The 25493-nt window shown below is 34.2% G+C and overlaps 2 protein-coding genes and 1 long non-coding RNA gene across 4 annotated transcripts in view; 1 reads left to right on the forward strand and 2 right to left on the reverse strand.

The window, feature by feature from the left end:
• Window positions 1-25493, reverse strand: part of LOC119073173 (metabotropic glutamate receptor 7-like) — a 114631-nt gene that overhangs the window by 80945 nt on the left and 8193 nt on the right.
• Window positions 17246-19133, forward strand: LOC119074162. 2 transcript variants are annotated; one of them, XM_037180166.1, is made up of 3 exons: window positions 17246-17332; window positions 17677-18429; window positions 18488-19133. In XM_037180166.1, exons 2-3 carry the CDS (start codon window positions 17946-17948, stop codon window positions 18856-18858), a joined length of 855 nt encoding a protein of 284 aa, XP_037036061.1. In that variant the 5' UTR covers window positions 17246-17332; window positions 17677-17945; the 3' UTR covers window positions 18859-19133. The 2 variants fall into 2 exon arrangements, with proteins under 2 accessions (XP_037036061.1, XP_037036062.1); XM_037180167.1 differs by having other exon boundaries at window positions 17260-17332; window positions 17674-18429.
• Window positions 21729-22766, reverse strand: LOC119074165. Its single transcript, XR_005087147.1, has 4 exons — window positions 22521-22766; window positions 22298-22454; window positions 22117-22215; window positions 21729-22057 (listed from the first exon to the last, which is right to left on the reverse strand). It is a non-coding gene; the product is annotated as an uncharacterized LOC119074165 (long non-coding RNA).

Raw genomic sequence — 25493 nt, forward strand, 5'->3', positions numbered from 1 at the left:
TACAATCTCCCAACCATTGTGAAAAACATTCTTCCAGTAACACTTTCAAATTCCCATCAATGCATTCAAATGAGCTGCGAAAGGAACGAATTAATGTCGTTGATGGAAAATCATCGCAGAACGAACAATTGTCACCGATGAAAAATACCTTCTTTCTATACGTGCTCTGTTAATTGTCAAACTTTGCTCAAAATATAAAATTCAATTCAAAGTAAAATTGTGTGAGGTCACCGTCAAGCACGTGTAACTCTGAAGGAATAAAAATGTGGGCTCATGATAGTAAAGGCGCGCTAGTCATAAACGTTAATATATGGCAGGACTATTTGTCATCGAAATTCCACTTCGAATGTAAACTAAAGTTCTTAACCAATCTGAGACGACAGAAGAAAAAAAAACAAGTTTTCATTTGAAAGATAATCGAGAATGAGAAACGATGATACAAAATTTCGCCGAAGAAAATAGCGTATAAATATAAATGAGAAATTTCATGTGGTACACAAATCAAACATAAGGCAATGTATAAGAAATTGGGTAAAGAGCTACGGGTTTTAAATAAATTTATTATGTGGGAGAGATGGCATGGGGCGGCGCTGAATAAATATATGGTAAATAGAAGCAGAAAACACGAGGAAAAACAATACTTTTCACTTGTCTTTAAGTCCATAAAAATAAATTATTCGCTGTCGAGCGATGCTTTCTTCGGGTATGAGTAATGTTCTGGGTATAGTATGTATGTGAGAAATTTATATTTTATGAAGCTGCTAAAGGTTTAGGATTTATATTACTTAAACATTGAATTTGAATGAGCAGCCATAATACCAAACGTGTTGTGTTAATTACGTTACATGAACAGTAATCCACGAAAAAAGGAACAAGAAAACACATGAAACACAGACAAGTGCAAAACATCATCATCAAAAGACCTGGAACTATATTTTTAAAAAATGTGTCGCATTTCATTTATAGGCTATTTCAATTGCATAGAATTACCATTACACTAATTTATTATATTTAGGAATTTTCCAGGGCTGGTAAATTAACTATAAATAAACTCGGTTAAGAGCCTTGCTTGTAGTTTAATTCTCTTTATGTGTATCTATGCAAAATTTCAAATATTCCTGAAACCAAGAAACCACTTGAATATTTTACTCTTTTGTTAGATTCTGCACTGCAAAACATATAGAACGCATTATACTCTCTCGAAGTGGGTTATTTATTGCATAAGGCTAACATTTCGTTGGGAATGTTTCCATTGAATTGTTTGTTGTATATTTGTTGCATAGAATTATGCAATTGAAGGGTAATTTAAATTTTTCTTAGGAAGCCTCCTAATTTAATACAATTGCAAAGAAAGTACATCGGTTGAACAGTTTATTCGCCATCTTCCCATTTTATCTCTTTCTCGAATAAATTAAAAATTAAAACTATGAAAACGAAACTTAAAACGAAAAGTGATACAGTGACTAACATGCTAAAGCCAGTTCGCGCATGAGTAGGAAAATCAGTAAATTTTACACGCTGGGAACCTCAAGAACTCTCAACAATTTATAGTACATTACGCCCCCTTCGGGATGTTTTATACCGTCCCCAAATGAAAAAAAAATAATAAAAATTTGGAATCACATACGTACTGTTTTTTACGTGATTAGGCAATGTAAATGCATATTTCATATGAGCGAACACGTAAATTGCCATACTCAGCAAATACTATTTACTGCCAATTGACAATTTTACTTCTAGGACTAGATTACAGATGTAATGCCTTCAGGCTTCATGCGAAAATGTTTGCATAAATTTAAATTCGTTATGAGAGTAAACAGAGCGCGAACTAAAACAGTAAAAAACGCGTTTAAAAAATAGCCGAAAGGAATATCAGTAAAAAAATTATTTTCTCCCTCGAATAACGAAATTAGAAATTCAATTTTTAACCGGACACAATCATCTGGGCATGTTTGCTATTGCTGGAAAACAAAATAGCTAGAAATCAAACTGGCATTAAATATACATCACAATATTGTATGTTTTTATATATTATACTGTTTCTATTCCATTCCCGTCTAAATAAATCGCAATTTCCTGCTCATCATTTTAATGTTTAGTTCTTTTGTAACCAATCTCTTCGTCACAAAATAAACCTTCGATCTATCATTGATGCGATATGCTTGTTGTAGGGCATTTGTATTATATGTCCAAATAAATAGTTGACGCTGTCGTTCAAAAATGTCATCTTGCTAACGACACCAGCTCTAAAAATTAGTGCCAAGGTCTGTATTACAACTTTCTTTTGTAGAAATAAACGTAAATCTGATGACGTTTTACAAATCTGAGGAAAATGTTTCGGTGAAAAGAAGTAAAAGATTATGTCTCCGAACGTTCATAACAATTCTTATTATTTTTATTATAAATGGAATGTTTATTGATAAATAGGATGTAAAGCTCAAGTATTTTCTAATAGACGCTACCGGTATCACATTAGAAATATTAGAAGAAAAAAGCAGTTGTTCTTGAACGGAACCGCATCGAAAAGGCAATGTTAGATCGACAACGTATAGTCTTCGAAATCTATAGAAATCTAAATCATTCTCAAAGCATTTACAAACATGTTCATCAAAGATATGTCAAGCTTTCGGCATGAACTTTAACAGTATAGAATCGTAACAATTAAGTCGTTCAGCACCGATTTGCTAGTTATCCAATTTATCAAATGAGGCCATGAAGAGCAAACGATGTGTATCCTTTTTAGAACTTTTGGTCTATATGTTTGTGTGAGTGGTGGCTTGTATATTAAGAAAAAAGTGGTTATCATCATTTTGCACTTTGTTGGTGTTCGTATTTCGTTTATCACATGACGATGAGGGAAGGACATTTGATGGTGTAACTTAAGTATGAATGATTTTCTGGCCAAAATATTAAAATGTCCATCAATGGTTATGGATTGGGGACGTTAGCATGCAATTTGTCTAACATTAAGCGTCCCTATATCGATCAAAATAAAATGACATGAAATTAACTCGCTGAACCGTTTCCTCTCTATAATTAAAATAAACGAAGTGACTATTCGCACGCGCGTGCGATTAGTCTTTCCTTCGGCCGTAGGCTATTCGCACGCCGCGTGCGAATAGTCACTCTTATGTTTGTTCACTATTGGGACGCGCGTGCGAATAGCCATTGTTACAGGTGTGGACTATTGGGACGTGCGTGCGAATAGCCAAACCTACAGGTGTAGACTATTTGGACGCGATACAAATTCGTGGAAGATGATTTCACGGCGCATAAAAGATTGGATCTTGGCTTTCAGCAAAAAGGTGTGTGAAGAGGTATTTACACTAGTTTTATGAGAGTTTTAATGACCATTGCCACAGCTGATCCCCATATCTTACGGAGCAACGGCCTCCAGCATCGGCTAATCAGAAATATGATACTTATGCATAAGATTCGATAGCTAGTAGGACCTAGAGGCTACATGTAATGGGGATAGTCTGAACTTCGCGTCTGTCATGATGTCTAAATAAGTTAGCTGACACACTAACAAAGGCACTCTTCGAGCCAATATATTTAAAAAAAATTCGACTCTACTGACGTCGTAAAATACCGGTTTCTTTGATTTTTTTTATTTCAAAAAACACCGCTACTATTGTCTCCCCAAACATACAGGAAACATACAATATTTTTATAATTTAATTATATTCTTCATACAAAATAGAACAATTCTGCGTTTTCAGAATTTATTTTACGAAAATTAAAATATTTTAAAAAACTATTTTAAAGAGTTTGCACTACTTTCTATTAAATATTCAAAAAGGCTGGTCAAGAGACTGTCATGAGACTGTCAGTTTTTTAGAACAGTTTAGAGCTTTCATTTACTAACACATATAAACAATAACAATGGCACATCGGAGCCATGTCATAACAAAGCCGATTGTTGATATTGCTATGTTAAATTTGATGTTAGTTTTGTGGATTTTCATTTCAATTTAAAAAATATAAAATTGCGTTTTTTCCATATGTTGTTGCAGGATTATCTCACTAAAATAGGTATTATTTATCAAAATAAATTATAAAAATTTGCTGTTTCCTGACTAATGGGTGGGTCGAATTTATACTTTGATTTGATTGTAATTATTCATCTCAATAAATTTAATCACGAAGGTATGTTGTCATTACATGTCAGGTACTGCTGACTTTGTATGGAGAAATGAGGTTTTTCTCACATTATTCGTTTTGAACAACAAATTTCGCGGACCGTGCTACAAATTATGACATTTAATTTTCTAAATATTTATTGTGAAATTTTCCGTGAAATAAAGAGAAATATTGACGGCTCCACTCTACCTTTTTAGTGTGCTGTCTTTCGCGCCGGATAATTGAATATAAGTTGTATTAAAGGCAACTGTCATACATCAGTCTAAATTGAGACTATTTTGAAAGAATGTTGAAATTGAAACATATCAAAAATGAAGATTAAAAATGGGCAAGAACAGTTATTCCTTTTAAGCAATGACACTAAAAAATTGTATTAATCATTCAGCTGATCAAAATTGTCATTTACACACTCATAAATACAGTGTGAATACATAATAATAATTTCATTTATTTGTCATAAAGACCCTGAGCTCATCTTCACACAACGTTTTCTTGAAAAGCAAGATACATTTAATACTGAAGAATCATGCTACAAGTTGTAGAGCCAATCCTACAGGTGGAGACTATTCGGACGCGAGGCAAATTCGTGGAATATGATTTCGCGCGGCCAACAACCAACCAACATAAGAATGACTATTCGCACGCGGCGTGCGAATAGCCTATAACAGTAGGAAATACTATTCGCACGCGCGTGCGAATAGCCTATAACCGTAAGAAAGACTATTCGCACGCGCGTTCGAATAGCATCGGCCTAAAATAAAAGTGTTGTTGTTGTTTAGGAAGCTAATATGCAACCAAATTTTGGATCATTTGTTTTTATGAATTAGCCACATTTCATTTGTGGTCGTAATTCTTTTGTATTTTGTTGGGGGACAAAAAATTATAACAACGGAAATTTGTTTAGAAAAATGATGATTTTGATGGATAGGTTGAGAATATTAAATAAAAAGGTCTCGCTATTAACAAGAACTGGGACTTCGAAAAACAAAAAAAAAACCTATATCAAAGATGACTCCGTCTAACTTAAACTTGGGTTGTCTAATTCAGATTGATAGATCCTTAGATACTGAAAAATCAAGTGCATGAAAGCTAGGTTTAGGTGCGTAAACGTAAATTTAATTGACGAATATCAAGTCATAGTTTGTCAAGTCACAAATACTTGAGCTCACAACGGTTTTTCGTAGATATGGCCGTAAAATGAGCCATTACGCTCCCCCACAAGAGCCATTACGCTCCCCCATTTTCACTTTTTTCTTAAAGGCAAGCAAGAAAAACATGTCTTACTTGGATATTTGTTTTTTAGTTGAATGGGAAGTTAAGTTCGAAGCAATGGCGAAGACTTTAACCCCACACGTCAAAACTACAAATTTACAACCAAGGCAGTACAATACTATTGTGTCAATCAGTCTCTTTTCATAAAAGTCTCAACACAGTACGATTATGGTATCGCATAAATTTTACCCACGCCCTCTTATATCGTCACGGTCAATTCTGATTGGAAATATCTTATTACCGATTCTCTGAACGAGGAAAAAAAAGAATAAAACAAAATCATATTTTCACCATTCTCAATTGAGCGCGTTTTCTTAAACATCTCGATATCATGAAATGATTTCCATACCCAATAGAGTACACATTTTATATAATATTATTTATACACACTGCCACAAGCTACGGCATCAGCTCAACAAACTTATTACGAAAAATCTTAAGAAGCTCTGCATAAAGTGAAGCAAGATGGAATCGTATCCAGCAACTTTATATTCTTGGGGGTGGTAGAAGTCTCATAAATTCAGAAAATACATAATGGATACCACGTGGTACATTTGTACAGTGACTGAAAGAGTGTATGATGTTGATGTTGGGTATTTTTTTTGTGTATTATACATAGGTAACGTAATATGCTTAAAAGACGTTTTTCGGTACAAATGAATATATAAAACCCACTATTAGCCCACAGATATGAAAATGTGGTTTTTACATAATCATTTTCTTGCTTTGCCAGCATCTCTCTCTCTCTATATAATATTATTTCAAGTCTACAAAACGGCATTTATAATATCAGTCAAATATATACCACTTGAAGTGTTTAAATTCTTATTTGCGATTCTGATGATGTTGCCGGCTAGATTTTGAATTTGATTTACGGCTAGTTCGCCGTAGTGAATACTAAACGAATTGTTTTCTTCTATGTGAAAATTCCAATTATAAAGACGTCATAACACTGTAATTCGTTACAAATGGAAACTTGTTGCGCTTGATGCAGTTGTTACAATGCAGTCACTGATACCAATAAAGTTTCAAAAAAATGATAAATCTGGAGAAATAATTTTTTTGCGACTTTAATCTCTTTTCACACCAATAACTATTATATCCGTACAAATCAATTTCAATGCCCCATTTGTCTTACTGAAAGAAACTAACATAATTTCTGGCATCTATCCAAAGAAAACCACAACCGAGTAATTCACTTTCTCGTTTAATTGCAACCGATGAATTAACCCATAACCCACGAATTTATATTATGCACACGATCCCTTTAAATACGCTTCGGGTAACATACCAAAATCCGAGAGGTGCTAGTGCGAGGTGGTCTCTGTGTTAAAGAATACATAAAATTGAGTATACGTTTTTCAATGTGTGCAGTGAAGCGGAACTGACTAGGAAAACTGGGTAAATAAAACTGAGCAGCGCATATTCCATATGTGAAATGCACATCATGTTACAATGGGGGGAAAAACTGTTGCAAATTTTCATGAGCTTTTTTTTCTGCTCAAGTAATGCACACCATCCATTTTTCAAATATGTGTATGCACGTATATCCAGTACGAGCTGGGTATAAAATGCACTCATAAATAGGTCAATGGGAATTTCATTGCTCAACACACTCTTTTTTTTTGTTCAGCAACACTGGTCATGTCCTCTTAACTTGCAAATGCGATTGTCGCTGTCTTTTATTGTGTTTCCGTTGCACTTTATGCAAAAAGTGCATACAAATGAATATGTAGGAAATATGATATGTTGTTTCGTGGCAACGACATGTGTTTGAAAAAAAGAAAGTCAAATAAATGTCTCAGTATATCGAAGTAGTTTAAGTGAAAATTCGATTTTTGGTATGTTGTCTGTAGGGCACACTATTAAATGCTAATGTTATTCACCATTAAGCGATAAAATGTCACTATACTATGGTCTGGTCGGGACGAGTTCAATTGGAATATGTTTCTTGCAAATAACATCACTCGTGTTCAGGGGCTATTTAGTTGAATTAATTCGCTTAAATTCTCCAAATTCGTAAAAATTCGCCAAATTCGTAAAAATTCTCCAAATTCACCGAAATTCGCCGAATTCATCAAAATTCACAAAAATTTGCCAAATTCACCGAAATTCGCCAAAATTCTCCAAAAATTTACCCGACTTCCTAGCTTACCAAGGAGTACTTTTATATTCAATTCGACTGTATATTTGTCCTCACAAAGAAACTCAAGAAAAAACTAAAGTGGGATATTGTTCTGATCTTTAATTTTAAGAAAATATTATTCACTATTTCCATAAATGGAACGACTTCTATTCATTTAAAATACTTGAAAAGTAGAACAGCTCTACTCGAATATTTTCAGAAGAAAATCGAAAAAACTTAGACAGGATTGTCTACCGAGTCGCTCATTTCACCATCAATCGAACTTCTGATACGTTGATCGTTGTCATCCGTTCTATCGTTATCGTTCGGGCTTTAGGTTCAAATGTCTAAAGCTTTAGGGCGACCAAAATAACAACCAAAATTTAGGAAGTCACAGTAACGAAGGAGAAAATGGATATTGAACTAAACAATAATAGTTGGCAGTGTCGAAACTCTGCAATATGTCAATTTCTAAATTTCTAAATTTTGGGATGACAGATGATTCCTCGGGCACATGCTAACTCTCATCTGATTTTTTGATGGATCTAGGTTATTTTCGACATGAGTGACGTGTTCCAAGGTTAGATCCTAAATTTTGGGATGAGAGATGATACCTCAAGCACTTCCTAACTTCCATCGCATTTTTTAATGGTTTTGGGTTATCTTCGACATGAGTGAGGTGTTCCAAGATTTGTTTCTAGATTTTGGGACTTAGACTAATTTCTCTAGAATTTTTTAATTTCATAAGGTCTTTTGATGTTGTCGAAATGACATACTTACAAAAGTAGTGATATCAGTCAAAAAACCCTTAAAGGGTGAATGTGACGCTAGTTCTTTATCTTACTTACAAAATAACTGATATCGCTGAGGGTGACGCATTGTGCGCCGTACGCAAAAGTTTTATCAACCAAAAATTGACCCAAAAAATTTGTAAAAGAAAATTTTACAAAAACAAATTTGCGTCACAAGTGGCAGATGTTGAGAAACCTATTGTTAGGAAAATGGTTAAAATTGTATTGAAGGAATTTACGGAAAAAACCGAATCACTTGTGACGCAAATTTCTTTTTGTAAAATTTTCTTTCACAAATTTTTTGGTCAATTTTTTGTTGATAAAACTTTTGCGTACGGCGCACAATGCGTCACCCTCAGCGATATCAGCTATTTTGTAAGTAAGATAAAGGACTTGCGTCACATTCACCCTTTAAGGGTTTTTTGACTGATTACGACTTTATCATCTTAGGAGTCAATTCGCCAATTTCTAAGACAATTGGAAAACTAGCTCGCTCTGATATTATTGAGTTATAGCTTACTCGATTCGTCGATCGATTCTAGCTAACACGAATATTCCATTTAAAAAAAAAAAAAATTCACTTTGGGTTTTGGGTGTAATGTGTCTGTCATGTGATGTCAGGGGGTGGTCAAAACACATTTTTAGCAATAACCTGAGGAATGAGCAACCCGAAAAATAAAGCTGGGAATTCTGAATTTGATTGATATAGGCCTTTTTTGTCTCAGTAGAGTACGTTTCTGTACTTAAAAGTACTTTTTCGCAACAAGTGACGAAAAGTAGGACCTTCCGTTGCCTTTATTGCGAAAAACGTTGTATACAACTCGATGATAAATGCTTTTTTAGGCACAAGATGTGTATTGTCACACTCGGCCTGCGGCCTCGAGTGACAATCTAGACATCTAGTGCCTAAAAAAGGATTTATCACTCGGTTGTATAAATAACTATTTCCTAACTAGTGTCGTCGTCGTCGCTCATTTTCCGCGTCGTTTAGGAAAAACGTTATTCCTAACTTATGCTAAAAGGCATTTTAGCGAATTTTACTCCAGCACTCGGCTCCGGCTCGAGCTGGAAACGTCTCATTCGTTAAAAAAGCATTTTAGCATGCTTTAGGAAAATAACTAAATCGATTGTGAGGTCTTAGAGATTTTCGTGAGGCTTTATCCGACATCATTTTGAGATATCCTTGATGTTGGTGAGGTTTTATTGGACTGTTTTTTTGAGATTTTGGAGATGCTCGTGAGGTTTTTATGAGACATTTTTTGAGAAGGGAATTGAAAATAATCGTAAACCTAAGATAGATATTTATATTTTTTTCTGAAGATATTTTGGATAAGATTATAAAAAAATATAATCCAACAATGGAATGAATCAAACGCTTGGTTAAATGTTATTCCATCCAAACAGATCGGTACGTTCCTCGATAATAATTCCGTCAGAGTATGTATGGCACTCAGAATCGGAGCTCATATTTGCCGTCCTCACATTTGTTCGTGCGGATCTTCAGTGAATGAACTCGGAATTCATGGTTTGAGCTGTCAAAAGAGCGTCGGCAAGTTGTCAAGACACTCGGAGTTGAATAGGATCTTATGTCAAGCGCTATCTCCAGCACATGAACCACCGGGCTTGTTTCGGGATGACGGCAAGAGGCCCGACGGATTGACTTTGGTTCCTTGGTTGAACGGGCGCTATCTCGTTTGGGAAGCCACCTGCTGGGACACTTTGGCTCCCAGCCATCGCGACATCTCGTCTAGACAAGCCAGACGCACCGCCGAGCTCTCTGCCAGAACAAAACACAGCAAGTACACCGAACCAAAATCCAACAATTACATCTTGAACGCCTTTGCCGTCGAAACTTTCGGCCCTTGGTCGTCCGAAGCAATAGACTTGATAAACAAAATCGGTCCCATGCTCAACGAAGTGAGCGGCGACCCACGTTCTCACAGTTATTTAGTGCAGCGCATCTCCCTCGCCATTCAGAGAGCCAATGTTTCTTGCGTTTTGGGCACGATTCCCCAATCTGCGAGCCTTAATCAGATTTTCTATTTATAAATTTTGTAAACACAACCTGTATGTACATGAATGATCTCAAATAAAAAGATTTTAAAATCCAACAATTTTTTAATTACAAAGAAAATTCGTGAAAATTCATCAAAATTCGCCGAAATTCACCAAATTCGCCAATTTGCCAAAATTCTCCAAATTAGTAAAAATTCGCCAAAAATTCAACTAAATAGCCCCTGCCGTGTTAAATGCATTCAACATTAACAGAGTAAAATTCTGTGTATTCGTATTAAACAATTTCGGACAGTTTAACTTATTCCTGTAATAATAATTGAATGGCGATAAAGGTCAAAAAAATATGCGAAGTTTACGAATTGTTTTGCATTTTCAAATTAAAATTAACTGTACATTGGAATGAAATTAAATTAAAAGTTTACTTTTCAAATGTTGCTTTTTACCCTACGAAACCCAAAAATTATCGTATCGTTTACAGGCAATGTACCCCCATCATCTGTGGACAATTTCCGAGAATAATTGAATTTCTTAGAGCGCGCGCAATATGGCACTTTTTTTGCGTTTAACAAAATTACCTTATGACGGAGCAGAGCACCTCCCTACCAGATATCATACTTTCGGTCTGTTGAATATCACACAGAACGGTTGCACAAACATCGTCCAAATATTACTTTTAACCCTTTTCATTCGAAAAATGTGTAAAAAAAAAACTTCAGAAAAAATAACCAGGGGAGGAAATAAATTACGCTCCAATGGCAAAAAAAAAGAAAAGAAAAGAAAAAAGAATAAACAAAATCATCAAAGATGTTAGGTTGAAAAAAAAAAAACGTATTTCGTAAACTGTGCTTATTCTCGCTGATATATTCGATTGAATTGAACAAACATTTCTTTCACTTTTTTCGATTTCGCCCTATTGACTATTAATTTTTAATTTATTGTATTTTTTGGTAAGCACATCCCCCGCTCAATAAACACATAAATAATTCTAAAAAACGGAAAATATAAATTATATCGTCGACACGGAGAGAAATGTTTATCGCCGGAAGTATTTAAACGATTTTATCTCGCGGAAAAAGTTTAAAGTTTATGGCATCTTAGAACTATATTGTAACATATAAAGCAATTATGATTAAAATGACATTTTCCTTTACGAACGAGGCTCTGCAATAAACGAAACGAGGAAATTGCAATGCAATCAAGCAAAATAACTAAACTATTTCCACATTGTCATATGATTTCCTGTTTTATTTCGGTTAGCGGCTACGAAAAACAAACATTTTACTACAATTAGCTTGACAATAATCAAAGGTCAAAGCTCGACGGCATACATATTTTTTTATTTGGTTCATTAGCTTTATGGAATTACTAAAGGAAAAACATTCCGCACACACAGATCGAAATTGGTCATTGGTTATCATAACTCATGAAAGAAATCTATTTATGCACACGCATAAATAACGAACAATAAAACATAAAAGTTGGTCCTTTTATTTTATGCCATCAAATGGAAGTTTGAGGCTATACGAGTTTCTTTTTTTTTCGAAGGGCGAAGTTATTTGTTGTGTTTTATGCGTTGTTGTTTGGATTGTTGGCTCGTTCTACCATAAATCTTGACGTGGGATTATATTTATGTAATGTTGAAATTATGGATTTTGACCGTAAAACATTCATGAGTGTATTAAAATCTATGTAAATGTCTTCGAATTTTGTCCTTCTGTGTAAGCAGATACAGATAACAATTTTCTAGTCAAGAATATTTTATCAATGAAACCATTTCATCTTACATCGAATTATAGTGAATGAGTTAGGGAATCAGGATATTCCTTATTATTATTGTTGTTTGTTTGTTCTATCACGTTCATGTAGTATTTTATCGTAGAAATCATCTGATTACATTTCGGTTTTTCTTGTAAATTGGGAAATAAGATCGTCTTACAGTGACCAAATCAAACTTTTTTTCTTCAAACATCTGATATCAAATCGGAGACTTTTTTGTAATACGATTGAAGAAAGTTGTATGAAAGCAGTTTTCATAACGTATGGTAGATCGTTGATGATTGACGAAGTTCGTCAGACGAACTAGTATAACTAAATTATAATAATTTGCAGGGACTATTTTACTGAAAACGTTTTCCCTATTATCCATCCAAAATACGTTTTAAAAATTATTTTGGACCCTCAAAGAACACGTTGAGTGATGATAAAAATATTTTTACGCACTTTTTTGTGAAGATCTATTCACGATTTATTCATCATTTTTCAAATAATAATTTAGTAGAAAAATCGTAACTCGGTTTTCAAATGTCTTCAAATATGTTATGTATGTCTACATTCACGGAATTATGAAAACCGACACATTTTCTGTTTTGAGGTTTACTGGTTTTTTGAGAATTTTGCATGTATTTTTGCATGTAGAATTCAAAAACTCAAGTAAATCACAAAAACAGAAAATGTGTTTTCAAAATTTCGTATACACACACAACAAATCCGCAAAAAAAACAAATTCATCTCACAATGGAATCTTATCATTCGTCCAAGCACGAAATAGGTCCATCGAAATGTAAAATTGCTATGGTACCGATATCGGATTCATCTTTTATCGATAACGACGACAAAAATAATGACAATCTCTGGGTAATATAGTCTTTTATATAGTAAAATCCATGATAAAAAAAATTGAAGTACAAGATTTGAAAAACACTTCGATCGATGGAGGTAATAGACTGGTCATATGCTTGCCGTCTGTAATAGGTTGAATGAATTCATTTTTTGTTGCAGTTTTCACAGAGACTGGTACACCGATAATAATCCCACTGAAAAATTGAAATAGTCGTGTCAAGCATCGGTTATACGAATTTGTCTACTCTTATTTTACATGTATTCATGGTTAGCATTTTAGACGATTTGGGACATGTAATTTATTTCATATGGATAGCTAAGATAATTTGCGTAAGAACTGTTACTTCAGATCTTAGCAAAAGATCCAAAGAATGAACATCAAAGGAATTGCTTTACTCATTCAAAATATCAGCGAAACATTTCTAATTTTCCTGAAAGTTAGAAAATCAACGAGATGTCAATAATCAGCTGGTAATGATGTTTTCACACTCATTTCTTTTTAATAAAATTTGAAACGCAGTATTCATATACCTTCCTCTGCGTTCTGCTAACAAATCATTTTACTTGACAAACATCGACACAAGGAAATTAAATAAATTTTCACGAGAGGAAGTTTTTACGTTACGAGACGATTTTTTTTGCGATTTTCATAAATTTCATTTTCACCAATTCGGTTGAATCATTTTTGTTGGCTTGACATTTTCTCGCTATTGTACAAAACTGAATTTTTAATGGCATTTAATTGTTCAAACATCGAATTCACTTTCCGTATCAAGTACATACATACATTATGATAGCACACAGTAAATGCTTCATTGAAACACATCAGTTTGTTATCTAAAATTGTGACGACAAGCACTTCAGCAAAAGTTTACTCGTAAGATTTTCGTAAACGTTAAACGTTTCTTGGTATTTATGGACTTGTATACAAAGTAAGGAAAAAAAACTTTTTATTTCTGATATCACTACAAAATCGACAAACCACTTCAGCAGTGGCGCATCGTGAAGAAAGAGTTCGAAAGAAAATTTTGAAAATTTGCCAATTTTATTTTGTGTGGCTTGATGAAATTGTATAGCACAAATAACTTTGCTGAAAAGTCACTCGTACATTTTCTGATTTTAATTGAATAGTACGTCTATAATGTACGGTATACCTATGATTTCATCTTTCGAATGTTTGGTTCAGACATGCAGTTAGCAAGTTAAAGTTGAGACAACGTTTCACCTCGTTGCCTTTCGCAATATTAACTAGAAATTTTCAGTCTCAATAAATCTGTAATTTCAATTCTCGTCATACAATTGATATTTGGACGAGAAGTCGAGTCGATGCTGGCGATGCAGAGGGACCCGGCGGCAGTTACCATGATTTTAATTTTCTATAAATGAAATTCACAAATTTGAATGCCTGAGCTCATTTTGTGACTTTGTAATTCTCTCTATCTCTATATATCTACCTCGAATCAGCGTAAGTTTGGTTGCAGTTAGAGAAGAACCCCTTTTGTCATTCTGTAATTCTGCAGATAGAGTTGCAAAGGAAACAGAACTACGACGATTATTTTAAAGTTACATATCGAACAGTGTGACTGCACATGTAACCGAAAAGCGTTTTGCTTATTATGAGAGTTATAGATTGAGTCAGATAGACTCAGACTAATTTAATAACGGATTTTTTCCTCCATGCACCAGCTAACGCTCAACATTCATTTTAACCGAAACCTCAATCTAAATCTGATGTCTTAAATCGTCTCTGTGACATATTTCATATTTTACAGAATTTTTCTGGAACAATTTTATAAAGTGTAGCTAAGTTTCCGGAAAATGACTTAAATAAGGAACCACAACTAACACACAGAGTATGGGGTTTCGTTCGCATCACGTTGTACTATTGTTGTCAGACCAGCTATTGAAAAGAACCCACAAAAAAAACTTGAAAATACAAATTCGTATATGAATTATAAAGCTAAAGCATATGCACATTCGTATATATTTTACACCATGTGCCTCCTTCTCAATTTGGACCATTTTATGTGTTGTTCTTTTAGTAGCTATACTATCCCGAAAAACTTTACTTGTTCGACATCTTAGAAAACTCGACGTTGAAACTGACATCATTTCAATGGTTGTATTGACGTACACATATATTATATATATAGGAGGGTATATTGGGGTGTGCTTGATTCCGATTTTTATGAAACTACAACAGCTGTTGTAAAATACGCTGAAGTTCGAATAGAAAATGAAGAAGGTGAAGACGAAGATGTTCAATTGAGAATATGTTGGGATCGAATTTAATAGGGCAATTGATATAAGGTTTTAGATTGTGTTTATATTTATGTGAAAACGTTGTTAAGAGGATTTTATAAATACATTCCTGTGGGTATATATGAGAGAGGTTTAAAGATTTTTTTTTACTTTGTGTACTTTACCGTGTATAGGGGCTTAAGCATATATATTTTCACATCAACATATATATATATGAAATGAAAGTCACACCAAATAGATGGGGCGGGATGATAAACTTTTTCAAACTTTTTCCACATCGAAAAGAAGTGACTAAAACTCATTTTACATATATTTTTGTTGTTTTTTCGCGTTTAACACGAGCATTACCAAATTGAGGGTTCTAGAAGGATAAGGCCGATACCTGCATTTGTGTGTATACATAAAGAATATATTCACGCAAATAAAATTGATTTATGTCGAACGCTTTATATTATTTGATGTCAATTATTAAAGTTTTATTTTTCGATTCTCGTTCTGTATGTGAATTCTTACATTTTATGGAAGGGCTTTCAAAATTTTAGAATTCTTTTTTGATGGGCAAAATTGACTGCAGGATATATGAATGTTATGGGAGAAAAGTAATAATCAACGCAGTGTCTGTTATGTGATCAAAGCAACAAAAAAAATCCTAAATGAATGAAGAACTAGATTTTTCTGGTGTGTATTTTTGTACGGGCGACTATTTAAGACTATATTAAATACCGCTGCTTGCTTATCATGCCCGCACGTTAATAAGCGGACGTGACGCAAGTCCACTACCAAAAATGTTTTACAATTTTATTTTTGAGGACGGTGGAGCATATTTACAGCAACTTTTTTGACTCCTTCTCCTTAACTCCAACGAACTCTAGAGGATATCTGGAATCTAGGAATCCATACGAGTTCAACGAGCTATCACACGTTACTGCAGCTTCAAAGATATTGAACTTCGAAATATTGATGTTTGGATGAAAATTAAGCAAAATCTCGAATTTTCAGATAATGTAAATCGCCTACGTTAGTTAGTTAGTTACTTAGTTAGTTCCTATGGAAAAGTGGATCCAGCAACTCCTAAACGTTTCTATAGATTTTCCTGAAATTTTGGTTGTAGGCTAATAATTGGCCCAAAAATAGGAATGGAATTTTCAAAAGTTGGAAAAAATGCATATCTTGACTTGTGACGCAAATTTCTTTTTGTAAAATTTTCTTTCACAAATTTTTTGGGTCAATTTTTTGTTGATAAAACTTTTGTCTACGACGCACAATGCTTCACCCTCAGCGATATCAGTTATTTTGTAAGTAAGATAAAGGACTTGCGTCACATGTACCCTTTCAGGTTTTTTTTTTACTGATTTTTAATTTTAAGACGAAAATTAGAAATAATTAAATCTACTTCACAGTGTTTTAAACGTGAAGTATACAAGACAGAATACCAAATAAAAAAAAATTAAATCCATGCACCAACTTAATTCAGTTAATTTAAATTATCATTTCTTAGCCCACAATTGAAAGGCAATTAAAAATTAATCAGAAATCGTGTGCTCGCAATTGATACTGAAACATCCAGTGTACATTCAATATCAGTGTATGTTATCATGTACATGTTGATTAGTGTGTTAACCAGTAGACTATTCACTGTTTCAAATGACTAAGAAAAGAGAATCAGTCGAATGGGAAGGTCAATCTGTCATGCGAAAGAATGGCAAACCGAGGGTATCTAGTCGTTTATCCCTCGACGCAAACACCCAAATCGAATCCGTTTTTTTATTAACTTTGCAGCGCTTTCGCTGTAGCTTCTTTTGAATTCGATTCATTCGATTTACTCAGCGGTAAATTCCCCCTCGTTGCAAAAAAAGCAATTAAAGTAAAAGCTGTAGTCTGTCGTATGATTATAATGAACGCATCGAACTTATCAGTTGTTTGTCGCAACACAATATTCGCTTTCAATTTTAATGTAGCGTCAAGAATCTAGATTTTGTCGGCTATATAAAAGCCACAATTCACAAAGTTGTTGAAACAAATTGTTGCGCTAGCAAAGTTCAGAAGATGAAGAAAACGGTTTTATGTTTGGCTTTCATGGGTGTATCCACTGCAATCGTTTACGGTATGAGAGTGTCTCACACACGTCTCGATAGTACAGTGAACGAATCGTAAAATTGTGCAACTTTTTCGTTCTGTTTTTTTCCACCAGCTGCTGGTTTACACACTCACATTCATTTCGTCGAGTTTTTATCATTTGAAGTGTTAGATTTGCATTTTGTTCATTTAACGCGAGCGTTGATCCGAGTAAATTCTGAATCAAGTACAAATGATAAACTCTTTGCAAATAAAAAGTGCGTATTAGTGGACCAGCTGGTGAAAAAAACCGAAACGAAAGTTGCGCAATCTTAGGATTTGGTCACTGTATTCGATTTGATTAATTTTATTAATTTTACTTTTTTCAAGAAGCTGAAGAAGTTCACTCTGTGGTGACGACACTTGGATCGCTTTTGGAGATGAGAAATGCTTCAAATTGTTTCCAACATTTGCCACTCGTAACCAGGCCGATGAATTTTGCAGCCAACAAGCTGGGACAATCTCTGTACCGACGCTCGTTACTATAAGATCAGCTGCCGAGCAAAAATTTCTGGTGGAATATATTTCTAACACATCGTATTCGAACAACGTTTGGATTGGAGCAGAACGACGACCGGGAAGTGAAAGTGAATTCGTTTGGAATGATGGTTCCCCTGTTCAGCAGTACACTTAATTGGGGAATTGGACGTCCTTCGGATGACGTTAGAAGATCTTGTGTTCAAATGCAGTCCGATGTTGCAAGAGGACTTTCGGATATGAAGTGGACGGATATCGCTTGTACCATAGGAAATTGGTTCGTTTGCCAAAAGTTCCAGACGTGCTCATGTGAGAATTTTCAGCAAGCTCTTTTAGCGACAAGAAGGGACTTGCAGCACTTCGTCGAGATTTTTACACGCCAGATGGCTGATGTGAAAAATCAACTAGACGAATTGCGAAACAACCAGCCGGACTTTCCAGACGAACAATTGGCTGAGATGCGCCATCAGATCAGAGAATTGCAAGACAACGAATTGATACGAGACAAACAGATCGCTAACATGAGCAATCAACTAAGAGACTTGCGAAACAACCAGTCGGACTGGCATAATATAACAAGTCAATTAAAATATTTGCAGAACAATCCAGGTAAAAATGATGAGGTGCTTATGTCATACGCAACGCATGGCTTATGAATATTTTCTAGTTCCAATTGGTTTCATCTACGTTCAACTACGGAATCAATCTGAACCGGGAGCACTGTGGGTGAATACGACGTGGCAAGAGATCACTTCACAGTATGCAGGACTTTTTTTCCGTGCGGTAGGCGAAGGTTCAGCAGCATTTGGTGTCACACAACTTGAGAATAGTCCGAGACTGACGGATGTTGGTACTGCTAGGTTGCCAGGATTTGTAAATCAAATTCCAATCCAACCAACGGGTAGCTGGTCTGTATCGTTGCCAGTAGGTGAACCAAATCCGTCTGCCTCAGTGCACTTTGGTCTATCTTTCGCTGTACGGTCAGGTGAAGTTCGTCCGCGGAACACAGCTATGCGGATATGGATAAGGACTGGTTGAGAATGTTCTGCGTTTAATTTACAAATAAAATGTTGCATTCGTTTTGCAGGAAAAGATATTACGGTGATTTAGTTTGTTGGTTGGTTGATCGCTTGTATACCCAACTCAATGTTTTGTCTACTAAAGAGATTTTGGAAATAGGCGAGAAATGTACAGTAGTTCAACAAATTATGTCAGTCAAAAACCCCTTTATATGGTAAATGTGACGCAGGTCCTTATGTTTTTACTCCCAAAAATCCGGGTTCGAAAAGCCGAACGTGTCACCTCCCTCCAGCGATACCAGTTGCTTTTGAAGTGAAAACAGAAGGACTTGCGTCACATTTACGCTTTAAGGGTTTTTTTTTGACTGATCGATGATACTATACATCATCTATTAAAAGGTTAGTCTTAAATTAACATTGAATGTTAAAATTGAATCTTCACATTAAACCCTTTCTAAGATCATCTCTGGCAATCCATTTCATTTGTCTGCATATAGAATATCAAAATTATTTCCTTGTTTGTTTAAATTTAATCAGGATATGTGAACGAATGACCGTTTTAATTGGGATCTACCTAAATATACAACAAAACTAAATTGTATCAATTCAAAATGTTATGAAAATGAAAGTATGGCAATCTTGGAATTTGTTTTCTTTTTACGTTTGTAATAGCATAAGAGAAAGCGAATCAAATGTGAAATGAAACCTTTCGGATATCTTGTTTTTAGTAAATAGGGTTATCACACTCAAAATGTTTTTTTAGTTCAAAATATTGTAGGGAAGATTTGTTCATAAACAAAACACTACCTTAACCTGTTAAAGACGGCAAGCACGAACTCCAAAAGGTCTCGTGGTGTTGTGACTGACAATACTTCGAATGTAGTGCAACTCAGTGCTACGTTTATCTTCACTCATTTCATTATTGGTGAAATTTTCAAGTCAACACCATCTTTCCTTGTGTAAAGTTGACTTCTTCGAATTCGAGTTCTTCGAATATTTCAACTAAACCCGCAATTTTCTGTGACGAAACACTTTAGCAATTCATTTTCTGTGACTTCTCACTTTGTGCTTCACAATTTCTCCTTCATCGCGGTTGTTCAAATGATGATCCATTAGATTATGTAAATTTATTTGCAATGGAAAATGTAAAACCAACATTACAACTGGCTTAGATTAAAACCATTGAATATGCTGTTTGGTAACTGGATAACCACCTCAAATTCTTTATTACTTTTCCATGAAAGTTTCTAAATAGAATAACTACATGCTCCTGTGGGTAGATCCTCATAAAAATAAACCGAGTGTTTATTGTACAAGAAATAAAACCACATCCGGAGTCGTTTCTTTTTCTGTATTTTGTTTTAATTCCTATGTTCACTTTCTATTTTTCCTTACAGCTTCCGACTTTCAATTATAGTCCTTCATATTATTACTACGTACAATAAAATAATTTTCGCTGGCAATTATGAACTGAGAACTGCAGTCTAAGTGAAGTAGCATTAAAGCAATAAACACATTCTAACAATTACAACGTCGCTGATCTTAAATTAAAACTTGGAAGAACGATTAACTATTTTGGATCGGTGTGGGAACGCTGATTGCGAAAATATAGGTCGGCAGCTGTAATCACTGCACAATTAAACTTTTTGATAAAAATTTTCCTGTTCACTGGAGTCTTTAAATGGAATGCCTGTATGTACAGTACAGTTGTCATATCAATACCATGTATATGGGCGTTTGGAATCTTTGGAAAAGTGAGGCTAGTAGTAACAAGGGCTGAGAGACTTTTAAACATATCGACATTTTGAATTGAACAAGATTATTTATATTTATTAAAGAAATATCTCTCATTCCTAGACACTGACACAGTGTGACGTGAAAGCTTCTGTGTTTTCAAGGGTTTTTTCCCCTATGTTAATGCGGTTCCTATGCGGTTAATACACTAAGGAGAGTTCACTTTACGTTGCAACCACGATGTCCAAACTATCACCATCGCGAATATCTACGACACCAAAATTTGTGCGCAGTTTCATTACAAAGTCATCGATTAAGATAGCTTTCGACACAAATTTTAAATTGTTTTTGTGATTATGAAAGTAAGACAAATGCGTTACGTCAACGCACTTCAAGCAAAGGTGATAAAAGTCGATAGCTGCCAAATAGAGTAGTATTTTGTATGAAGTGGTTTTTTACAGTGTTCTACAGTTGTATGTCACACTGTCAAGTTTCAGTACCCATTTAGTATCCATTTAGAGTACAACTCATGCTTGAAGTGCATTGGATTATGTTCATCTGATTCATCGTTAATATCAGCAATTCCAGTTTGTTGAATGCATCTAGAAATGGTGTAATTTCTAGGACAACGATTCCTTTCGGCTGGATCGGAACTATGATCAGTTCCAGCTTCATTAGGTTTGGATAGGTAGTATATATTTTAGGCAGCCACGGTTTGTCGCATTGAGCATTGACCACGATCTCTAATTCTTTTCGCTTTAGTGAAGCTTGTTGCTCAACAACACACCTGCTTTTTTCTCAAAATTGTTCATGTAATGAATCGTTTTTGCAGCATGCACTGTACCCTACTATTATGTCTTATGTGCAATTAAGTTGGATTGAAATTCGCACGCAATGATGGAAGTTATAATAAATTTACTAACTCTAAATAAACGATTGAGAAAACGCTGATTGGTTATCCTTTACATTTAATTGTTTATATTTTGATAAATAATGATTCCACTCCCGCATTTTCACGTCAGACAGTTTTTCTCAAAACTCTACGATTTCATTTTTTTTTCGTGTAAATTTTTAAAATAAACTGAGTAAAATCGAAATCAAGTAATCCTGTCAGCAATTTTCTTTTCCGCACAATCAAAATAAAATATAAAGCTAAATCACAGGCAACATAAATCAAATAACCATCATTTGGGTAAATCTGAAGATAATTTAGGTAAAGCTAAGCAATTTAAAGCATATATCTTTATGGAAAAAATATCTAAGGGATAGACTTTTCCGGTTCAATAAATAATTTAAGTAAACATTTCAAGTTTATTGATTTTATAACTTTTAGAGCAACAGAAAATGATTGAATTTTGGTAATTAATTTTGAAAATTTAATGGTAGTTCCCAGTTCCCATGCAGTCAAAATTTTGCCATCAAAAACCAATTTTTTTTAATGTATCAGATTGTGAAGATTTGAATGCCATTCTTTCGAAGTCCACCTTAGAATATTTAGAAGAATAATTACCGTGTACGACGAAGGAAAAAGTCAATTACGTACAAGCTCTTGTATAGCTTCACTTTCACCCGTGCCAATATGTTCTTTTATCCTTCCTTCCAGCACCTCAAGAAATGCTCCTCTTAAACGATCTATTTTGGCCTGCCGATAATGTAGTCAGCATTTCATACAGAAAACTTTTGAGACCATGTGTAGAGAACAGTATGGCTATGAAAATATTTACCCGATTTCTGTATAAAATAAATGTTGGAATTGCTGATATTTCCAATTCCGCCACGGTGTCAAAGCACTTGTCGACATCTACTCTTATAAACACAGCCCTGGGATATTTTCGAGGTAATCTTTCGAATTCTGGATTTAAAAGCTCACAAGGTCCACACCTGTACAATTACCCGGAAACTTTGTAATGTTATTTTTATTCGAATAAAACATAAAGATTTCATTACCAATGTCCGGAGAAATAAACTACAGCGAGACGTATGCCTGCATTATTAAGTTCTTCATGGAATTGTGAGTCACTTTGTAACGTATTTAACCGTTTTACTGCCCATTTTTATTATTTTTCCAACGAATGATTTTAACAGCCGAATCTTTGAAATAATGAAATTAAATCTGTGTTGAACAACTGCCAAAATGTGTGAACTATGATTGTTACATTGACGCGAAACTTTTTATGGTCTATTTTGCCTTAGATTTGAAAACTACGAAATTAAATCATAAATTTCATTGTTTCGGAAGCGTTGTTCAATACTATGGTCATGGTTGTATGGGTACAGTTAGTGTTTGTGTGACAATCGAGCTCAGAAAATCAAATTTTCTTATGTTTTAATAAATGACTTCGCGTCGTAAATTTTTCTTTTTGAACTTTAATGACTGTACTCAAGTTGTTTGTCCATCGTTCACCGCATTAACATTGGAAACTCTACAATAGTGATGAAATGGTGCGAAAGTAATTCTATCGTATTATAGCAGGAAAAAAAACATAAACCAACTACCACCAATTACAGCATATTATAAATTTAGCAACATCGTTGGATATTTTCTCAGTTCCTTTTTCTTAATTTGCATATTCTAGATGTGACACCAAAGTATAATAATTATAAAGAGAAAAAATCCAAAATTCATGAGAATTGTTGAAGCAACATCCCTAACAACATCATCAGCGTTTGTTGCTAACACCTAGCTGGATGTGCACATTAATTTTTTCCAGGCAAAAAAATTCAATTTTACCTCGTTTACATCAAGTCTATTAAATATTAATAAGGCTTTCTGAAAAAGCTCCCAAAAAGCTCGCAAATTAATGATTCATATCGTTAATATACACACCTTTTATGTTCATCATCTTCAAAATAATACAAAAGTATATAATACTAATTGAGTCGAGTATCTTCTGGTGCTCTGTAAACGCGTTTTTTTTTATTCACTTTGGTTGGTTGTATCATCGCTTTGCTCAGCGTTTAGTCTAGTTAAGTAAGGTTTTTTCAGCTTTGTGTGTCTTTGTCTTTGGTAAATGTGTAGTATGTTGAATGGGCGCTCAAACTATTGTGGACATGAAAACGGGTCGATCGTATGATCATTTGTTATCGAGGAAGAGTACAAAACAAATACTTCGCATCATTCTCTTGAAATTAGTTAGATCGAAAAAGTAACGGAGTCTAATGCTACCGATATGCTTGTCATCTATGAAAGGTTACCATTTCTAGTTAAGTACTATATCATGACCGGAAAATAATCTATTGTGATAAAAATTAAATTATCTTTTGACCTGTCCTAGATGTCACATTAGCTGTAAATTTCAAACCTCAACCTTAAAACCACATGCTCTGCGATATCAAAGCTCTCTTATTAAGCTGAGTATCCGTACACTGTATATTTTCCTCAATTGCACCAGACAACAAAAAGGTTTAGGTAAAAAGATAAAAAGAAATAATATGAAACACACACAACATAAATAATGACTTCAAAATAAGATGAAAATAAAAATGTAAACTCTTTGTGAGTAATTGTTTTCGGCATGAATGCATCCTCTGAAGATTATATGGTTTAATAGGCGCTGTGAAAAAGCTGTGCATTGTTAAGGGTCGTCGGAAATTTTATTTATTCACGTTATCTGCTGGTTAGAATTGTTAAATCAAGGGAAAACGAAAATAAAGACCGGTTCGTTTGTACTCAATTAGGAAGACTGAACTGAACACTTGAAAGGTGTACATAAGAAAAATAACAAAGTTCTTTTCGAGGATATCTTAAAGCGTAATTACATTGTGTACATCCTTTTGAATTTGTTACATTGTTTGTTTATTTGTTACTTTTCCAAACAATTTATAGGCTTTTAAGCGAATAGAAAAGTTTAACTCTCAAATGTAAAGTACGTCTACAATAGGTCAATGTATTATGAATCAGGCCGTTAACAAATTAATTTAAAAGTTTTCAACATAATTTTAATCGGATTTTATTCATTTTTAGCGGATTTCTAGTCTAGACTAGGCGAGAATTTGGCGGTAAATTCAATTAGAGGATACAGTAACTGAGTCGACAAATTTTTAAAATTCTTTAACAATCGACTAAATAAATCCTATTCACAAATACTTCCTATGTTCTGAAGATCCCCAGATAATGCATAAGTAATCCCAATTTCTGATATTACAGTGTTATGGCAACAACAGCACATAAAGAAACGAATAATGAGATTTTCTTAACAGAAAGCTTTTATAAAAAGAAGCAGAAAAAAATGAGATTTTGAGCATTTTATGGGCTTTGTAAAAATGTTTCTTTGAAAAAAGTTCTTCTGTGAGTTTCTAATTCGTTTGCATGCCGTATCACTTAGTATTCATTTTACAAAATGCAAGCGAATGACTAGTTCACTACAAGCCATAAGTCACCCAGCATTACATATGCATGGGAACGAATTGCAAATAACAATTACAAGAAAAACAAACGCACGAATTATAACACCGAAACGCACGTACGGTTAACATAAATTTATTCCTTTCATTACTCACTTATATCTATGACGCTAATTAGCCTACAGAAGTGTAATGATTTCATTAGGTACAACCACCGCCAAGTCAGATAACATTTAATAAACTTGACAAACTTTTGTTCAAAATGGTAAGATAGCCCGCAAAATATATTATTTCGTCGTTCACAAAAAGTTTCCAAAGAAAACATTCGTTAATTTTACATTTAAAATCAAAATTGTAAACATATGGCATTGTTTCTCTCGTTCACCCTCCCAATCAGTTCATTTGTATATATCTGAAATGAATTGAATGAAGTATACTTTCTCTTCATTATCAATGTAATAAATCTATGAGAAAGGTAAATAGAAAGATAAGAACGAAAAGTAAAAGATTGCTTAAGTTAAATATACCTTACAGTGGAATAACAGACAGATTAGATATATACATGAATACAACTAC

The sequence above is a fragment of the Bradysia coprophila genome, unplaced genomic scaffold (genome assembly GCF_014529535.1).
Source record: "Bradysia coprophila strain Holo2 unplaced genomic scaffold, BU_Bcop_v1 contig_138, whole genome shotgun sequence".
Classification (NCBI taxonomy): Eukaryota; Metazoa; Arthropoda; class Insecta; order Diptera; family Sciaridae; genus Bradysia; species Bradysia coprophila.